This window comes from Syngnathus scovelli, chromosome 6 (genome assembly GCF_024217435.2).
Source record: "Syngnathus scovelli strain Florida chromosome 6, RoL_Ssco_1.2, whole genome shotgun sequence".
NCBI classification, from domain to species: Eukaryota; Metazoa; Chordata; class Actinopteri; order Syngnathiformes; family Syngnathidae; genus Syngnathus; species Syngnathus scovelli.
Genome location: NC_090852.1, coordinates 10,641,305 through 10,655,356, shown reverse-complemented (window position 1 = coordinate 10,655,356; position 14,052 = coordinate 10,641,305). Strand labels below are relative to the sequence as shown.

General features: G+C 38.8%; 1 protein-coding gene across 1 annotated transcript; it reads left to right on the top strand.

The window, feature by feature from the left end:
* Positions 1-351: 351 nt before the first annotated feature.
* On the top strand, positions 352-13,712 carry ttc38 (tetratricopeptide repeat domain 38). Its single transcript, XM_049724406.2, has 14 exons — positions 352-484; positions 1,931-2,008; positions 2,145-2,226; positions 3,932-4,103; positions 5,101-5,274; positions 6,651-6,726; positions 7,645-7,764; positions 7,896-7,955; positions 8,193-8,231; positions 8,819-8,900; positions 9,747-9,912; positions 12,485-12,644; positions 13,043-13,116; positions 13,399-13,712. Exons 1-14 carry the CDS (start codon positions 455-457, stop codon positions 13,481-13,483), a joined length of 1,398 nt encoding a protein of 465 aa, XP_049580363.1. The 5' UTR covers positions 352-454; the 3' UTR covers positions 13,484-13,712.
* Positions 13,713-14,052: the final 340 nt, after the last annotated feature.

The window sequence follows — 14,052 nt, the reverse complement described above, 5'->3', positions numbered from 1 at the left end:
GGCAAATCGTAAATCGACATTCTGGCTTACACAGTTCGCGCTGACTGATCCGTTGATGCAAGGGAATGAAGGCAGTTCACCCATTGACTCGTTCGCGAACGGGAAAGTCAGGATTCGTTCCCTCTCTGATCCGTTCTCACTCACAGACCTATCCGTTCAATTGGTCAACTGTTAATGTAATTCACGACTCGTTCGTGAACGGGAAGTTACGTCATTTTCTTCTTCGTTCTGTTTTACGGCGAGGTGGCACCAGCTTCAATGCGCATTACCGACACCTACTGGTTGAAGTTATATGAACGGAAAAAAGAACGAATCACTTTAGGAAGTGATTCGTTCACTCTCGTCCACTGAAAAGATCCGTCCATTTGAACGAATCGTTCACTCACGAGCCAACACTAGAAGACTGGAGTCAAAAGTTGCAACTTCTGCACATTATAAACAGTATAATCGCAACATGGATCCTTTGAGCTACAGGGACTGTGAGGTAGGTGTTGGAAAAGATGTAAATTTGGGAACGAGTTAGGAGAGGAACTTTTGTTGTTTTTGCACGGGTAGAACAAACGGGATGCGTGCAGCCAGGCGCGTGCCGTCATCTATTTACAAATGAAAATATCGAAAGCTCAAAAATAACAAACAGTAGATGCACGTTTTTCTTGCGACGGATCTGACAAATGTACATGACACCACCATTGGCAGACTCAGACAGATCCCTAAATGATATTTTCAGTGAGGTATTTTCCTGAGACGAACAAAGTTATATTCTTGGAAATGTTGAAAAACAAGAGTTGAGATTTAGGCGTGAACCTTTTTCAGTTTTAGTTTTTCATAACGTTTTTAATACTGATAATTTTTCAAAAGCTTGGTGAGATTGGAAAGGTTAGTAAACACTGAAACAAACAAACAAAAATCATAAACTTATTAAAGGAAAAAAAAAAAACCCAAAAGAGTTTACAAAAATATGCAAAAGGCTCGCCAAGAGCAGATGGTAGAAAGACAATGCGGTGTGGTTTTTATTTGGCGCTCAAACCTGTTCAAATACATTGTAATAAATATAGTACGGTTGCAGTTCTTGCAGTCAACTTTGAACTTTTTTTTTTTTTTTACAGTTTCATTGTTGTTGACACCGGGCGGCTCGGTGGTGCACTGGGTAGCACGTCCGCCTCACAGTTAGGAGGGTGCGGGTTCGATTCCACCTCCGGCCCTCCCTGTGCGGAGTTTGCATGTTCTCCCCGAGCCCGCGTGGGTTTTCTCCGGGCACTCCGGTTTCCTCCCACATCCCAAAAAACATGCTTGGTAGGCCGATTGATCACTCCAAATTGTCCCTAGGTGTGAGTGCGAGTGCGAATGGTTGTTTGTCTCTGTGTGCCCTGCGATTGGCTGGCAACCGGTTCAGGGTGTCCCCCGCCTACTGCCCGATGACGGCTGGGATAGGCTCCAGCACGCCCGCGACCCCCGTGGGGACTAAGCGGTTCAGAAAATGGATGGATGGATGTTGTTGACACAGCCTTCTATTCAAAATCCACATTTTCAAAACAGTTAACGTAGAGCCCTAAACAGTGCCACAACGGGAGTGAGTTCGATTCCCACATATGTGTGAATGTGTGTGATCAAAAAAAGAAAAAAAGTGTCACAATGGTCAAAATGACACATTTTGTTTGCAAAAGGCTCGAGCTGTGCCAAAACATTTCAAATATGAAACAAAAGCAGATTTTGCCTACAAACAACTCAACTTTGACACAAGCGTATGAGCACCTCCAATCAGTCATTACACAATGGGCAGCAAAATCCAGCATTTGTGTGAATCAGTTTACTATTAAATTAGATTAAGTGTTTGGCAGGGAAAATATGAGGACAAAAGGTATTGTCACTAAACTGTGTTTAAAGTTGCACTTCATTGACTGGAGCTGAACTGACGAGACAATTTCCTCAGGCTTGGAGAGCTGAGGGCCTTCCATTGTCCACAAGCAGTAATGAGGCGTGCAAACTTTATGATGCAATGCTCACTCAGGTAAATAAATGATTTACACACAGATAACATTGCACAATGACTGAAGTGAACTCATTTTCACAGCTACCCTATCCTCGATAGGCGAAGTGAGGAAATTGCAGAGTTTTTATTGTGTCTTATTTTGTTTTTCCTTTAGTATGTGACCTGGCGCAACATTGAAAGTATTGGAGGACTTGAGGGATGCATGACTAAAATCAAGGCGGCTGATCCGGATTTTGGTGACTACATATTTGATTAAGTTATTTAAACACACAATCTCCATCAGATATTTGCTGGGATGCTGGAAGAATTTCAGAAGGGAGAATAGTGCTCAATAGGAAAGTTTTTGCAGTTTTCAGGGAGGATTTTAACTGTAAGGGAAAATAAAGGATGAATGGATGGATGGATGGATGGATGGATGGATGGATGGATGGATGGATGGATGGATGGATTTTGTTAGCCAAATATTTTTTAATTACTGTCACACTATCAATAAAAAAACATCTTTACTATATCTGACTGTTTAGCTTTTTTTAGTAGCCTGCAGATACACATATATATATATATATTGTGTTATTAGAAACTACTTGAATGTAAAAAACATTGCTTCTTGAATTTGTTTTTCTAATTACGTTAGTTTGATGAGTGCTGTTATATATATATATATATATATATATATATATATATATATATATATATATATATATATATATATATATATATATATATATATATTGTGTTATTAGAAACTACTTGAATGTAAAAAACATTGCTTCTTGAATTTGTTTTTCTAATTACGTTGGTTTGATGAGTGCTGTACTGGAGAACCTGTCCTCAAAATTGGAACGTGTGTGTGTGTGTGTGTGTGTGTTTGTTTGTGTGTGTGTGTACTGGTTGAAGACAAAAGAAAACAGATATTCATCCACATACCGGCTGCTGCTACACATACAGGGCTATGTGTGGGTGTTATGGAGCATTGAAATGATCGACAAATTGACCTTGGAGATGACAGCCATTTTTCGATTCATAGACTGAGCATGGGGAGCAAAGGAATGAGGTGTTCCAGGCATTTTAGAGACCTTAGGTTATTGACATCAACAAGTGACCTTGATTGGGACTCATTGTTATAAGGACCCCGAGTTAAGTCAAGTTTATTTATATAGTCCAAGATTACAAGCAAGTCTAAAAGGGCTTCACATGTACAAAAATTGACAAATATTCTCAAACATCCCCTGATCTTAAACTCCCAGGAGGGCAAGGAAAAACTCAAAAAAACCCTACTGGGGGAAAAATGAGAACCCTTGAGAAGAGACCACAGATGGGAGGATCCCCCTTCCAGGATGACCAGGCTGCAATGGATGGAGAGAGGGCACATAGAACACATAATGTAAAAAAATCCAAAGAAAAAGTGGCTGTGAAATGCTTTGTGCCAAAGATCAGCTAGTCTAGCGTACGCAAATTGGCCAAGTTACTTGTATCGCTGGTGAACACCAATTAAACACTAGGCTATCTGAACAAACAGAATAGCAGCCGTTGATGGCGGATCCCCTGGTATTGCTCGCTATACGAACCAACCTGAGGTCATTCATTGTTTAAACTTACATGAGCTGAATGAGCATGCAGACTTGTAAAAGCTTGTTAGAACTACATAAATATTAAAATAGTGGTTGACCTCATTACAGTCTTGTTGAAATGTCTCTCTGCTTTTTCAGAGCAGTTTTCCATAATGAAAATTTGGGTTTTTGTTTTGTTCACAATATTGACGTTAATTCATCTCGTAACTGAATATTTCAAGAAAGCATGTTTGTGTGAAAGCTAAGAAGAACAACTTAACACAATACAGTAGCAGCAAAGCAAGAGTTTTGAGAGACCTAGTTTTAATAATAATGTGGCTTCAGCGTGCAGGGAGAAAGTCCAATAACGTGACTGATATAATCCTTGCAGTGATGGGCCATGTGGTGAGCACGGGTTTAGAACTGTTGGGAACAGCGACCTCTCCGCGCCTGAACCAACGACTGGCCAGCGCTGTGAAGAAAACCGTGGAACTGGCCAACAGTCAAAACCTCACCCCAAGAGAGAGGCTCCATGTCAAGGCCTTGGAGTTTTTCTCACATGGGTGAGTTTCAGTCTGGCAGTTCAGAGGAGCATAGCAAAAATGTATTGTGTATGTACGATCTGTGAATTGCTCAGTATTGCTTTATATTAAGGTTCACACAGGTACCCTTAAACATGATCGAATGGAATCGCTAAGGTTGAACCAAGTTCAATATCGGCACAGTACTGTCAAAAATGGGTTTATCATGTTTGCAAACCGGCAGAACAACAAATGACACACAGGAGTGCTTTACTGAAATGGCTTCTGCTGTGGTCTTTCACCTCAACAAGTTGCAATTATGCATGGGCTAAAACTGAAATCAATAAAGAATCAATCAGGAATAAATTAGTGTAATGCTAATGTGTCCCACAACATTTGTCCAGATCATTGAGATCACTTCTGCCCCAAATAAGAGATCAGGTTCACATTTGCGAGAGTGCTTGGCCCTCTTTACTGAATGAACGAGGCCATACAGCATTTTCCTCACTCCTGGTGGACATAGATGGGTAAAAATAGCCTTCACAACTCCTATTGTTCATTCATTTGCTTAAAGATGCCTAGATGTGTCAAATTTTATTATTATTATTTTTTTAAACTTAATAAAGGTGCTGACATGTCTGCATGAAATTGCTTGTAAAAAAAAAACCTCTGATATTTGTTATGTGACTCACAAATGGCTCTTCCCGGCAGATGTTAAAGTGATAAACCAATATTAAACTATCTTCAGCTTTTATCTAAAAGTGCTGCCTAAAGGTGGTAGAATTTTAGATGCATGCAGTTCCCAGTGTGCAGTCTAGCCTTTTGTACCCAGAATAACAAAGCCACTGTATTTGAAGTCGTGGGTACGGTTCTCATACAATACAATATATCGCAAGGCATGCTGGTTCATGTGAAAAGGCTTTGCTGATATTTACATTACTTAAAATTGCCATATTGGTGAAATAAATTGCATCTAATTTTTTGCAAATAAACAATTTGTAAAATAAAACGTTACTTATATGTCTCATGTTTCTTGTAGGAATTTCCCCAAAGCCAGTGACGTTTGGGAAGATATCCTGGTTGATCACCCCACAGACTTGCTTGCCCTCAAGTTTGCCCATGATAGCTATTTCTACACGGGAGCCCAAACCCAGATGAGGGATTCAGTTGCTCGAGTGCTGCCCCACTGGAAGCCTCATTTCCCCTTAGCCAGGTACGGTCGATTACATGCATTTTAAGATCCATTTACCCGTGTTGTCAAGACAAATAGCATAACCTATCAAGGAGATCTTTACAAAATGGTAAACTCTATAGGATTTGAACTCATCATTGGTTATGTTCATAGATGTTTATAAGGTTCCAAGGTTGCAACATTCTTTTAGAGAAATTTCACGGGTTATTTTCTCAATGCTCAAGGAGCAATAGCATTTATTTGGTGCAGATGGACTCTTTTGCTGCATTTTCAAAGATGGGTCAATACGGCTAAGGAAGGGTCGGATCGTTATGCACTCACGATAATATATATTATATATTTTCACAAACTCCAAAATTCTTCAGAAAACACTGATGAACATTTATTCTGTGTTCCCTACAGAGGATGGCGGAAATGTGGAAAAAAATTTGAATTTATACCCAAAATTCCCTGCCACCTGACTCCCTGAAAAAATATTTCAGGGGAAGCCTGTGCCGCCATGGCCACCCCTCTAGCTCCGCCAGTGTGTATAGATCAAAGCAAGAACCCTGATGATTTTGATTATTTTCAATACATGACAGGAAAGGTGGCTAAAGATGAGTTCAAATAATTCCTTAGACTTGTAGTCACAGATTGTCCTAAAACTTTCCTATTTGTATATATTAAAGCAATAACCCACCCATGAACACGAATCCAAGATGGCAGGCAAGGCCAGCTAAATTACCTAAAAAAATCTATTGAGTCCTTAAATTGTAATGATTTTACACCAAACTAAAACAAGAATCATGGTTATTTCTCCCTTCGGATCGTCCGTCTAAAACAGTCAATGTTAAATGTTGTTCATCAATGATGACTTTGTTAAACAAGACAAGTACTAGTTCATTCCTTTTTCTTGCTATTTCTAGACTCACCAAGTAGAAATGTAAAGTGAGTAGTTCATTCTTGGTCACAACAAGGCAAGTGTGTCTTGCAGCCTGGGGAAGTGTTACTCATGACCAGTGGCCACAACTTCAATTAAATGGGTTTTGTAAGAGAACATGAGAAACTTTTACCTTTTGAGGTAGGAACAGAAGTTTGACTGTTGAAGGGCAGAGAAAATGAGGTAGCGAAATTTGTATCCACTGCTTTTAACTCAGTGTGACACTGGCCTGTAGCTATTGTGTTTGAACATAATTTTGTTGTTTCTGGTGATGTCCGTCTCCATTATGAAAGCCGCTATAAGGACAGAGGGTTGCATGAACAACAAAAAGCCAATGCCTGTTTTTCCAGTAGTGTGGTAAAATTAGATTCAGGTATATGTACCTTCAACCCTTAATTACCACTGATGTCATTATTTACTGCACATACGTAATCAAATAATGTAATTATAAATTTAACTCAATAATATATGTTTTCAGCTATCTGAAAGGACTTTATTCTTTTGGTCTGCTGGAGACGCATTTCTATGACCAGGCCGAGAAAGTAGCGATGGAGGTGAGATGATCTTCATGTTTCTTGTGTGATTTAGCTCATTAGTGATGCAGACTCTGTCCGTGTGCAGCGTGTAACTTTGATTCACAATTAATTTATGGTTGATGTCCATTAATGAGCCACTCATATAGGCCTCTGGAGTCTCAATTGTCTCTTTTGAATAATGCATAGCAAGTTCAGGGAAACATAAAAAGTTGAGCACAGTCTGTTCCATGATGCTGATTAACAAAGCATAAAAATAAAAAATATCCATCTGAAATTATGAAAATCATCAAATTCCAGTGTCAAACCGTTTGGGCAATTTGAAGTGCTTTTGTAATTGTAATTCTTAATTTTCTTAAAGGTGTAAAACTAAGTTTACTACTGTTAATATAAAGGAATATATAAGACTGGGAATTGTCTTATACAGGGGCTGCCAACATAGTGCCCATGGGCACCAAGTCGCCCACAAGAACCACATGAGCACACAGGCCCGTTCTACAAATAGCTCACCAATGATGGGAAATTGTGATTCCCTAGGAATATTGTTTTCTATACCGGTTAATAATTTCAAAATGTAAATACTTGTCGATATTTCTAGAAACCAAGTGTCGCTTGATGATATTTATGTTTCCTACTTTGTTAAATCCATCCACCCATCCGTCCATTTTCTGTACCGCTTTGTCCCCACGGGGGTCGCGGGCATGCTAGTCCCTCTATATGTCTAGTCCTGGTTTTGTAATAAGGGTTGCAAAAAAGCTTTTGGAAAAAACACTACATGGTTTCATCTTGTGGGACTTTGATAATGAATTTTACATGGTTTTAATTTTTAACGTTTGACTGTACTTGTAAAGCGCAATACAGTAGATGGTGTCATCTATTCCTCATTAAGGCAAGACATCTGCATTTCTCAGCCTTTGTTCTTATTTTATTCATGTTAAGGGCCTTGCACTGGTTCCTGATGACGCGTGGTCCGTCCACTCTGTTGCCCATGTGTATGAGATGACAGCAGAGGTGGACAAAGGCCTGAAGTTCATGGAAGGCAGAGAGAAAGCCTGGCAGGTATAAACTTTGACTTCCAAGGCAACATGTTCCTTTGATGACTAATTTTCAAAGAAGCTGCTCTCATCAGAATCCACTGAATGAATGATCCTTTGGAAACATTCTCTTCTCTAAGTGTTGTGCCATTGCAGACGTCTGACATGCTGGCCACTCACAACTACTGGCACTGGGCCCTCTACTTCATTGAAAAGGTAAAGATTTAAAGATTACTGTATAATGAGTTTTCTCAGTCAAGCGCAAAGTTGGCTGCCAAATAGTTTCCGGAACTTGTATTTGTGATATGTTTTCTCCGGGGTAATTTGAACTCCACAGTTGATTATATTGCTAGATTAATTTGTGTTTGCATCTGTGCTATGCAATCTTACCAAGCAAGCATATCTCAAGTCTGATGTTATTTCAATTTGTCTTTGTCACCTCCCTCTCCACAGGGGCAATATGAGGCTGCACTGCAAATATTCGATTCTCAGGTTGGTTATTTCAATTCCATTCTTAAACGGATGTGCTGCCGAGAATGCATACTGATTGCAACATTGGATGATCATTTTGCCCCTCCAGTTCAGACAAGTTAGGTAACCAAGATATTAGAAACACCTCTCAGTGTGAAGCAGTGTAGTTCTCTAGTAATTCATAATTCTATTGCTGAGATAATACCTCTCTCGTAGTTTCAATCAATACTTTTTCATTCCTCTGGACGGCTTATAATTGGATACACTGCTTGTATGAAATATCATAAGATTGTGCGACCTAAGTTATGGCTAGAAATGACTGTAGCAGTTAGCGTCATCCCCCCAAGATGATTGGAAATTCAAACTATAGAAGATAAAAATGCTACGCTTTTTTAAATCCTGTCACTGAAAGTAACAAGAACATTTCATTATGTTCATGTTACAATCCGTTTGAAAAGAACAGCAGTTTTTATTGGCTGACATTGTGATACGAAAGACTCCTGCCTTTACGTTTTGCGTCTTTTATCGAATTGCGTATGCCATGGTCCACTTTTCATCTTTGAAAAAAAAAAAAAAGACAGGTAAAGATGTGTTCTTTTTTCTGAAAGATATTGAAACGTTGTAAAGCCAATGGATCCATGTTGGACATAGTAGATGGCAGCTCCCTGCTCAGCAGACTAGAGATGGAGGGTAAGCGACATGAGCTGCTCAATATTCAATATTCTTTTTCAAATACATACATTTTTAAGAAATCCGCAATTTTCTTTTCTCTTTGCAGTTTGCAGTCATAACATACGTACATTCTGTTAAGTTAATGTTTTAAGTAATATTTTAACACAGCTAGAAAGTGTAAAACCAACGTCATGTGATTAAAAAAACATGAAATGTGGATGCAAACACTAACATATTGTATACATATGAATATGTTTACATTTTTTGATTGACTATTATAAATCAATCTTGAACACATCCTAAATTAGCAAATATGGTTCCCTGCTTTATGTATTGTACATAGTACGTATGAGTGCTACATGGTCAAACTTGTGTAGTGATGCCTTGAGTTATGAGTAACATGACTTCTACATATTTCAAATACGAGCCTCCTCTGATTGATTGGGAGAAAGCCGGTTTAGCGGAAGTCACTTCCCACTTTTCCAGAATGCAGTCTAAGTATGAACTGGCCTCAACCCTGTCCCCAGGTGGCCATGGTGCACACACTACAATGTGCATTGAATTGACAAAAACATTTAAATTGTATTTACTGTAATTATGTTATTACTGTAAGCTATTTACAGATTGCTATTCTTCCCATTAAAAGAATGCCCGCAAAAAATTCACTTTATTTTTAAGGAGGGCGGTTGGAATATATTAATAGCATTTCCATTTCAAAGAGAAAAAAGGATTTGAGATACCATTGTTTTGAGTTACAAGGTTGGGCAAGGAACAAATGATACTTGTAACTCAAGGCATCACTGCATTTGTTTTCAAAGATCATACAACCGTAATGCATTGGTGATCAATATTTGCATACATTAGGTGTGTTTGTGAAGGAGCGCTACCAAGAGCTGCTCCAGGTAACGCTGCCTCACACTGATGACCACGTAACCCTTTTTAATGACCTCCACATCCTCATGGTGTCCCTGGGAGCGAGAGAGACTGCCGCTTCTCAGCGTCTGCTGGAAGGCCTCCAGGAATTGGCTAAGTAATTTCCACACCATTTCCTCTCTCTGCCGCTCACCTCGACACCATCATCCTTACATAAGAACCACCGAAGCCTTATGTAAAACTGAGATAGAAGCACTGTTGGACGTTTGCTGACAGAATTGAGAGCAGCAATTCGAGTCCAGCAATCGCTTCTCCTTTGGGGTTTTATGCTTATAATCTCTTTGGGCAGTCTGACCACAGGCAGTCATTTCACATTTTGTTCTGCACTAAAGCCACAAAAAGTTGGAATCTCCAACCACGTCTTGAAACTGTCATGTCGTTTACTGTTACATAAGTCGCAGGAGTTACTTCTGAGAGTTTTGAGTGGGTGGAAGCTCTTGAAAGATTGAAAGTCAATTTAGTCATCGAGTAAGATGTCAGGATATGATTTAAGCTTTGCCACTATTTAGTTATTTCACGTAGTTTTAAATGCTGCAATTTAACACAATTCATATTTGTCATGGTATGCTCCAAGTCAGATAATATGATTTATAAACATAATGCAAGAAAGAAAAGATGGAATCATCTTTGTGGAATCTTGTAACGTGAGTTGAATGCCAGTCTTTTATAACACTGAATAAAAAAATGACATGATTTGGCAATCATTCATTTTCCCAAAAAAGACATGGCTTTGCCTTTGTATAAATGCAATGACATCAAAATACTGTCCTTATGTGCAATAAACAGTACCGTAATTTTCGGACTATATGTCGCACCGGAGTATAAGTCGCACCAGCCATAAAATGCACAATAGAGTGAAAAAAAAACATATATAAGTCACACCGGAGTATAAGTCGCACTTTTGGGGCAAATTTATTTGTCAAAATCCAACACCAAGAACAGACATGAACCAGCAACAATAGGCTAAACGATACGGTATGCTAACGTGACATATACACAAACGAGGAGCTGAAAACGGGCCTGAGTAACATTCAGAGTTATTCAAATAAGTATTACATAAATAACACGTTTATCAAACACTGTTGTGTCACTCCAATTCATTAAATCCATCAATCGTCCTTTATGTAAACAATGCCGTGTATGCGCCACATATGCGCCGCTGACGTCGGACTCGTAAGTTGCATTTCTAATTATTCCACAGACCCATATAACGATATATAAAGGATATTTCAAATAACTATCACATAACAACAATATTATCAAACCATCTGTGTCACTCCTAATCATTAAATCCATCGATCAAATTCCTTGTCCTTTATGTCAACAACGCCGCGTGCGCGCCGCACAGATCTATTATACAACTATATTGTAGCGTTAACAAAGTACCAGGAAACACGTGGGTTTGGTAAACGGCTCTTTATTTAACAAATCAAGAGTTCAACGAGCCAACAACTACTGAACTGTAACGATAAAAACATATACAACTTGCTACACGAAATAAAATATATCAAATAACTGTAACATAAATACGTTTTTCAAACCTTGTGTCACTCCAAATCATTAAATCCTTCAAACGTGGGTCATCTTCGTCATCCCGTGATAGAATCCTTTGTCCTTATGTAAACAACCGCTGCGCTGCTGATGTCACTTGCAGGTCAAATGACAGTAATCCCTTGCTACATCGCGGTTCGTTTATCGCGGTTTCACTAGATCACGGATTTTCGAATTTTGAAAATTTGCGAAAAAATTCACATATAAGTCGCTCCTGAGTATAAGTCGACCCCCCGCCCAAACTATGAAAAGAACCGCGACTTATAGTCCGAAAATTACGGTAAATAACATTAAACAATGCTTCAAAGAAAACAATCAAACGTATATATATATATATATATATATATATATATATATATATATATATATATATATATATGTATATATATGTATATATATGTATATATATGTATATATATGTATATATATATATATATATATATACACGATAGTGAAATAAATTCCCTCCTATTGCTGATAACCACGTTGTTTTGTCAAACAAAATGAAAGATGCTTTTTTTCTTGTCATTCCATCAAAAGCTTAAGATTCTTTCATTGAAGGTGAACATGTTTGTCACATCACTTACATACATATTCTACCTGCCTGCTCACATCGAACAAAATTTAATCTAATGTAAATGTATTTTGCTGTCGGCATGAGTGAATGGCAGACGGCGCAATTATTATGCACTTTCACATCTACTGGTCAGACTCGTAGATGGCTCCATTCTCTTTTTGTGCTTTCCTCTACAGTACCTCTGTGGGCTATTAAATAGTTAACCGCAGCGCTGTCAGTGCTGCAACACATTGACTGTAAAATTCAAATGTCTCGCTTCAGGACTATTACTGACCTTTGGCATAGCAACGTGGTCGCTCATGAAAATGGGCTAGCAGATTATTTACCCAGCTGCCTGTGTTACACTGCTCAGCAGCATTTTAGAAGTTTTAGTGTTGGGCTTTTATCAAGTTAGGAATGTGCCAAATCTAACCTGAAGGCCTTCTGAGCAATAGTTGAGAAATTGATCTCTTGTAATACTTTAACTGGGTCTTGGAAAAAGTGTTAGGTTTTCAAGTTTTGTCTATGAACATTGTCTTTAGCAGTAATCTCCCTTTTTCAGGACACCAGGTGACAACTACCAACATAAAATGGCTACACCCATAGGGTTGCCGATGTGTCAAGCCTTGATGGAATATGACAAAGGAAACTACGATCGAACTGTGGAGTTACTTCATCCTTTGCGCTACAGTATAGTGTCGATAGGGGGCAGCGATGCACAGGTAAGAACACCAGAAACGACGACTTTGCGGGTATTTTCTTCAGAAACGTATTTGGCCTTGAGGCGTCACTGTCTTTGGTTAACATGATCTTGATCATGTTAAATTGTCCCTCCTGTGTAAAAATAAATCCCTGTTGCTATGAAATTCGCCAGAGGTAAAGAATTCCTGACTAAGAGCCGCAGCTTTTCAGCCCATCCATAAACTGCATGGGATAGTGTGAGAATGTTGAGCATGAATAATGAATGTCTGTGATGGATGTTGATGGACTTCATGCACTGTGCCCCAGAGGTGCGACAGTGTACATACAGTGTAACTCCAAACGGTAGAAAGCCAATATGTAATGTAGAAATACACTTGTTCTTTTGTTTACTAATGGCTTTGTCCGCTGCTGTTTGCAGAGAGATGTCTTCAATCAACTGCTTATTCATGCGGCATTGAAATCGAAGAATAAGCACTACCAGAGACTGAGCAGGTAATACATTGCGGGGAGTTCCACTTTCTTATTCTCGCACTGTGCCATGTTTTTTTCCCATGTGACTGCTGAGACATGTAGTAATAATATAAAAGCAAACCATGAACATGACACAGTGGTCTGGTCGCATTATGTTATCTGCTGACTTTCCATGTACATACTGATTAAGATTACGTAACAGATGTGATACACTGTCTTGATTGATTATGTTATCTTGTTTGCTTGTATTCTCTCTGAATTTGCGTTCATCTCTATGTATGATGTTGTTTTGAATTCTGACAGATGTCTTCTGGTGGAGCGTGATGCAGTGAGGCCAAACTCCCCTATGACTGATCGTCTGATGCAAAGAGCCATGGCCCTTCACTAGTAGACTGATTGCAAGTAGCACACAATACTGCGTAATCTGTGCTCCCATGTTTGATTTCAAGGCACCTTGGTCCTTCTGTTAAGGGGCAGACTTATTGGGAGCTAAGTCCTTTTATTCAGCGATCTGTGTCCTGACATTATTATCCAATGGCTGAAAAATATGCATTTTTTTGCAAATGAGTTCACCCGACAATGTAAAATATATTAAAGCATATCTGGGACAAGCGGTACAGATGATGGATGTATGTCAAAGTCTGCTTTATTGTCAATTTCTTCACATTTTTGATTATTGCTGGCACTGGGCAGAAGATTTGTACCTTCAAAATCATCACTTTTTGCTGACCCCCAAAACACCATTACATTTGCATGCATTATATTGGTCAATAGTTTGTCAAATATATGCATAAATGATAAATAGACGTCTTTGAACTGACCAGGAATACAGGTTTGTGAAAAATTAAATTTACCAAACTATGCCATGAGGTTCCAGCCTAGCATCAGCGATGTGTCTTTTTACATGTACATTAAATCACAATGAAATGGCTCACACTTAGACTATGTTCACTGTTC

What these genes read in the sequence shown, in the direction of transcription:
- ttc38 (XM_049724406.2), top strand. Translation starts at nt 455, where the DNA reads ATGGATCCTTTGAGCTACAGGGACTGTGAG. An exon ending in GCAGAGAGAAAGCCTGGCAG is followed by an intron (nt 7,765 to 7,895) that starts GTATAAACTTTG and finishes GTGCCATTGCAG; the next exon opens with ACGTCTGACATGCTGGCCAC. An exon ending in CAGCAGACTAGAGATGGAGG is followed by an intron (nt 8,901 to 9,746) that starts GTAAGCGACATG and finishes TGCATACATTAG; the next exon opens with GTGTGTTTGTGAAGGAGCGC.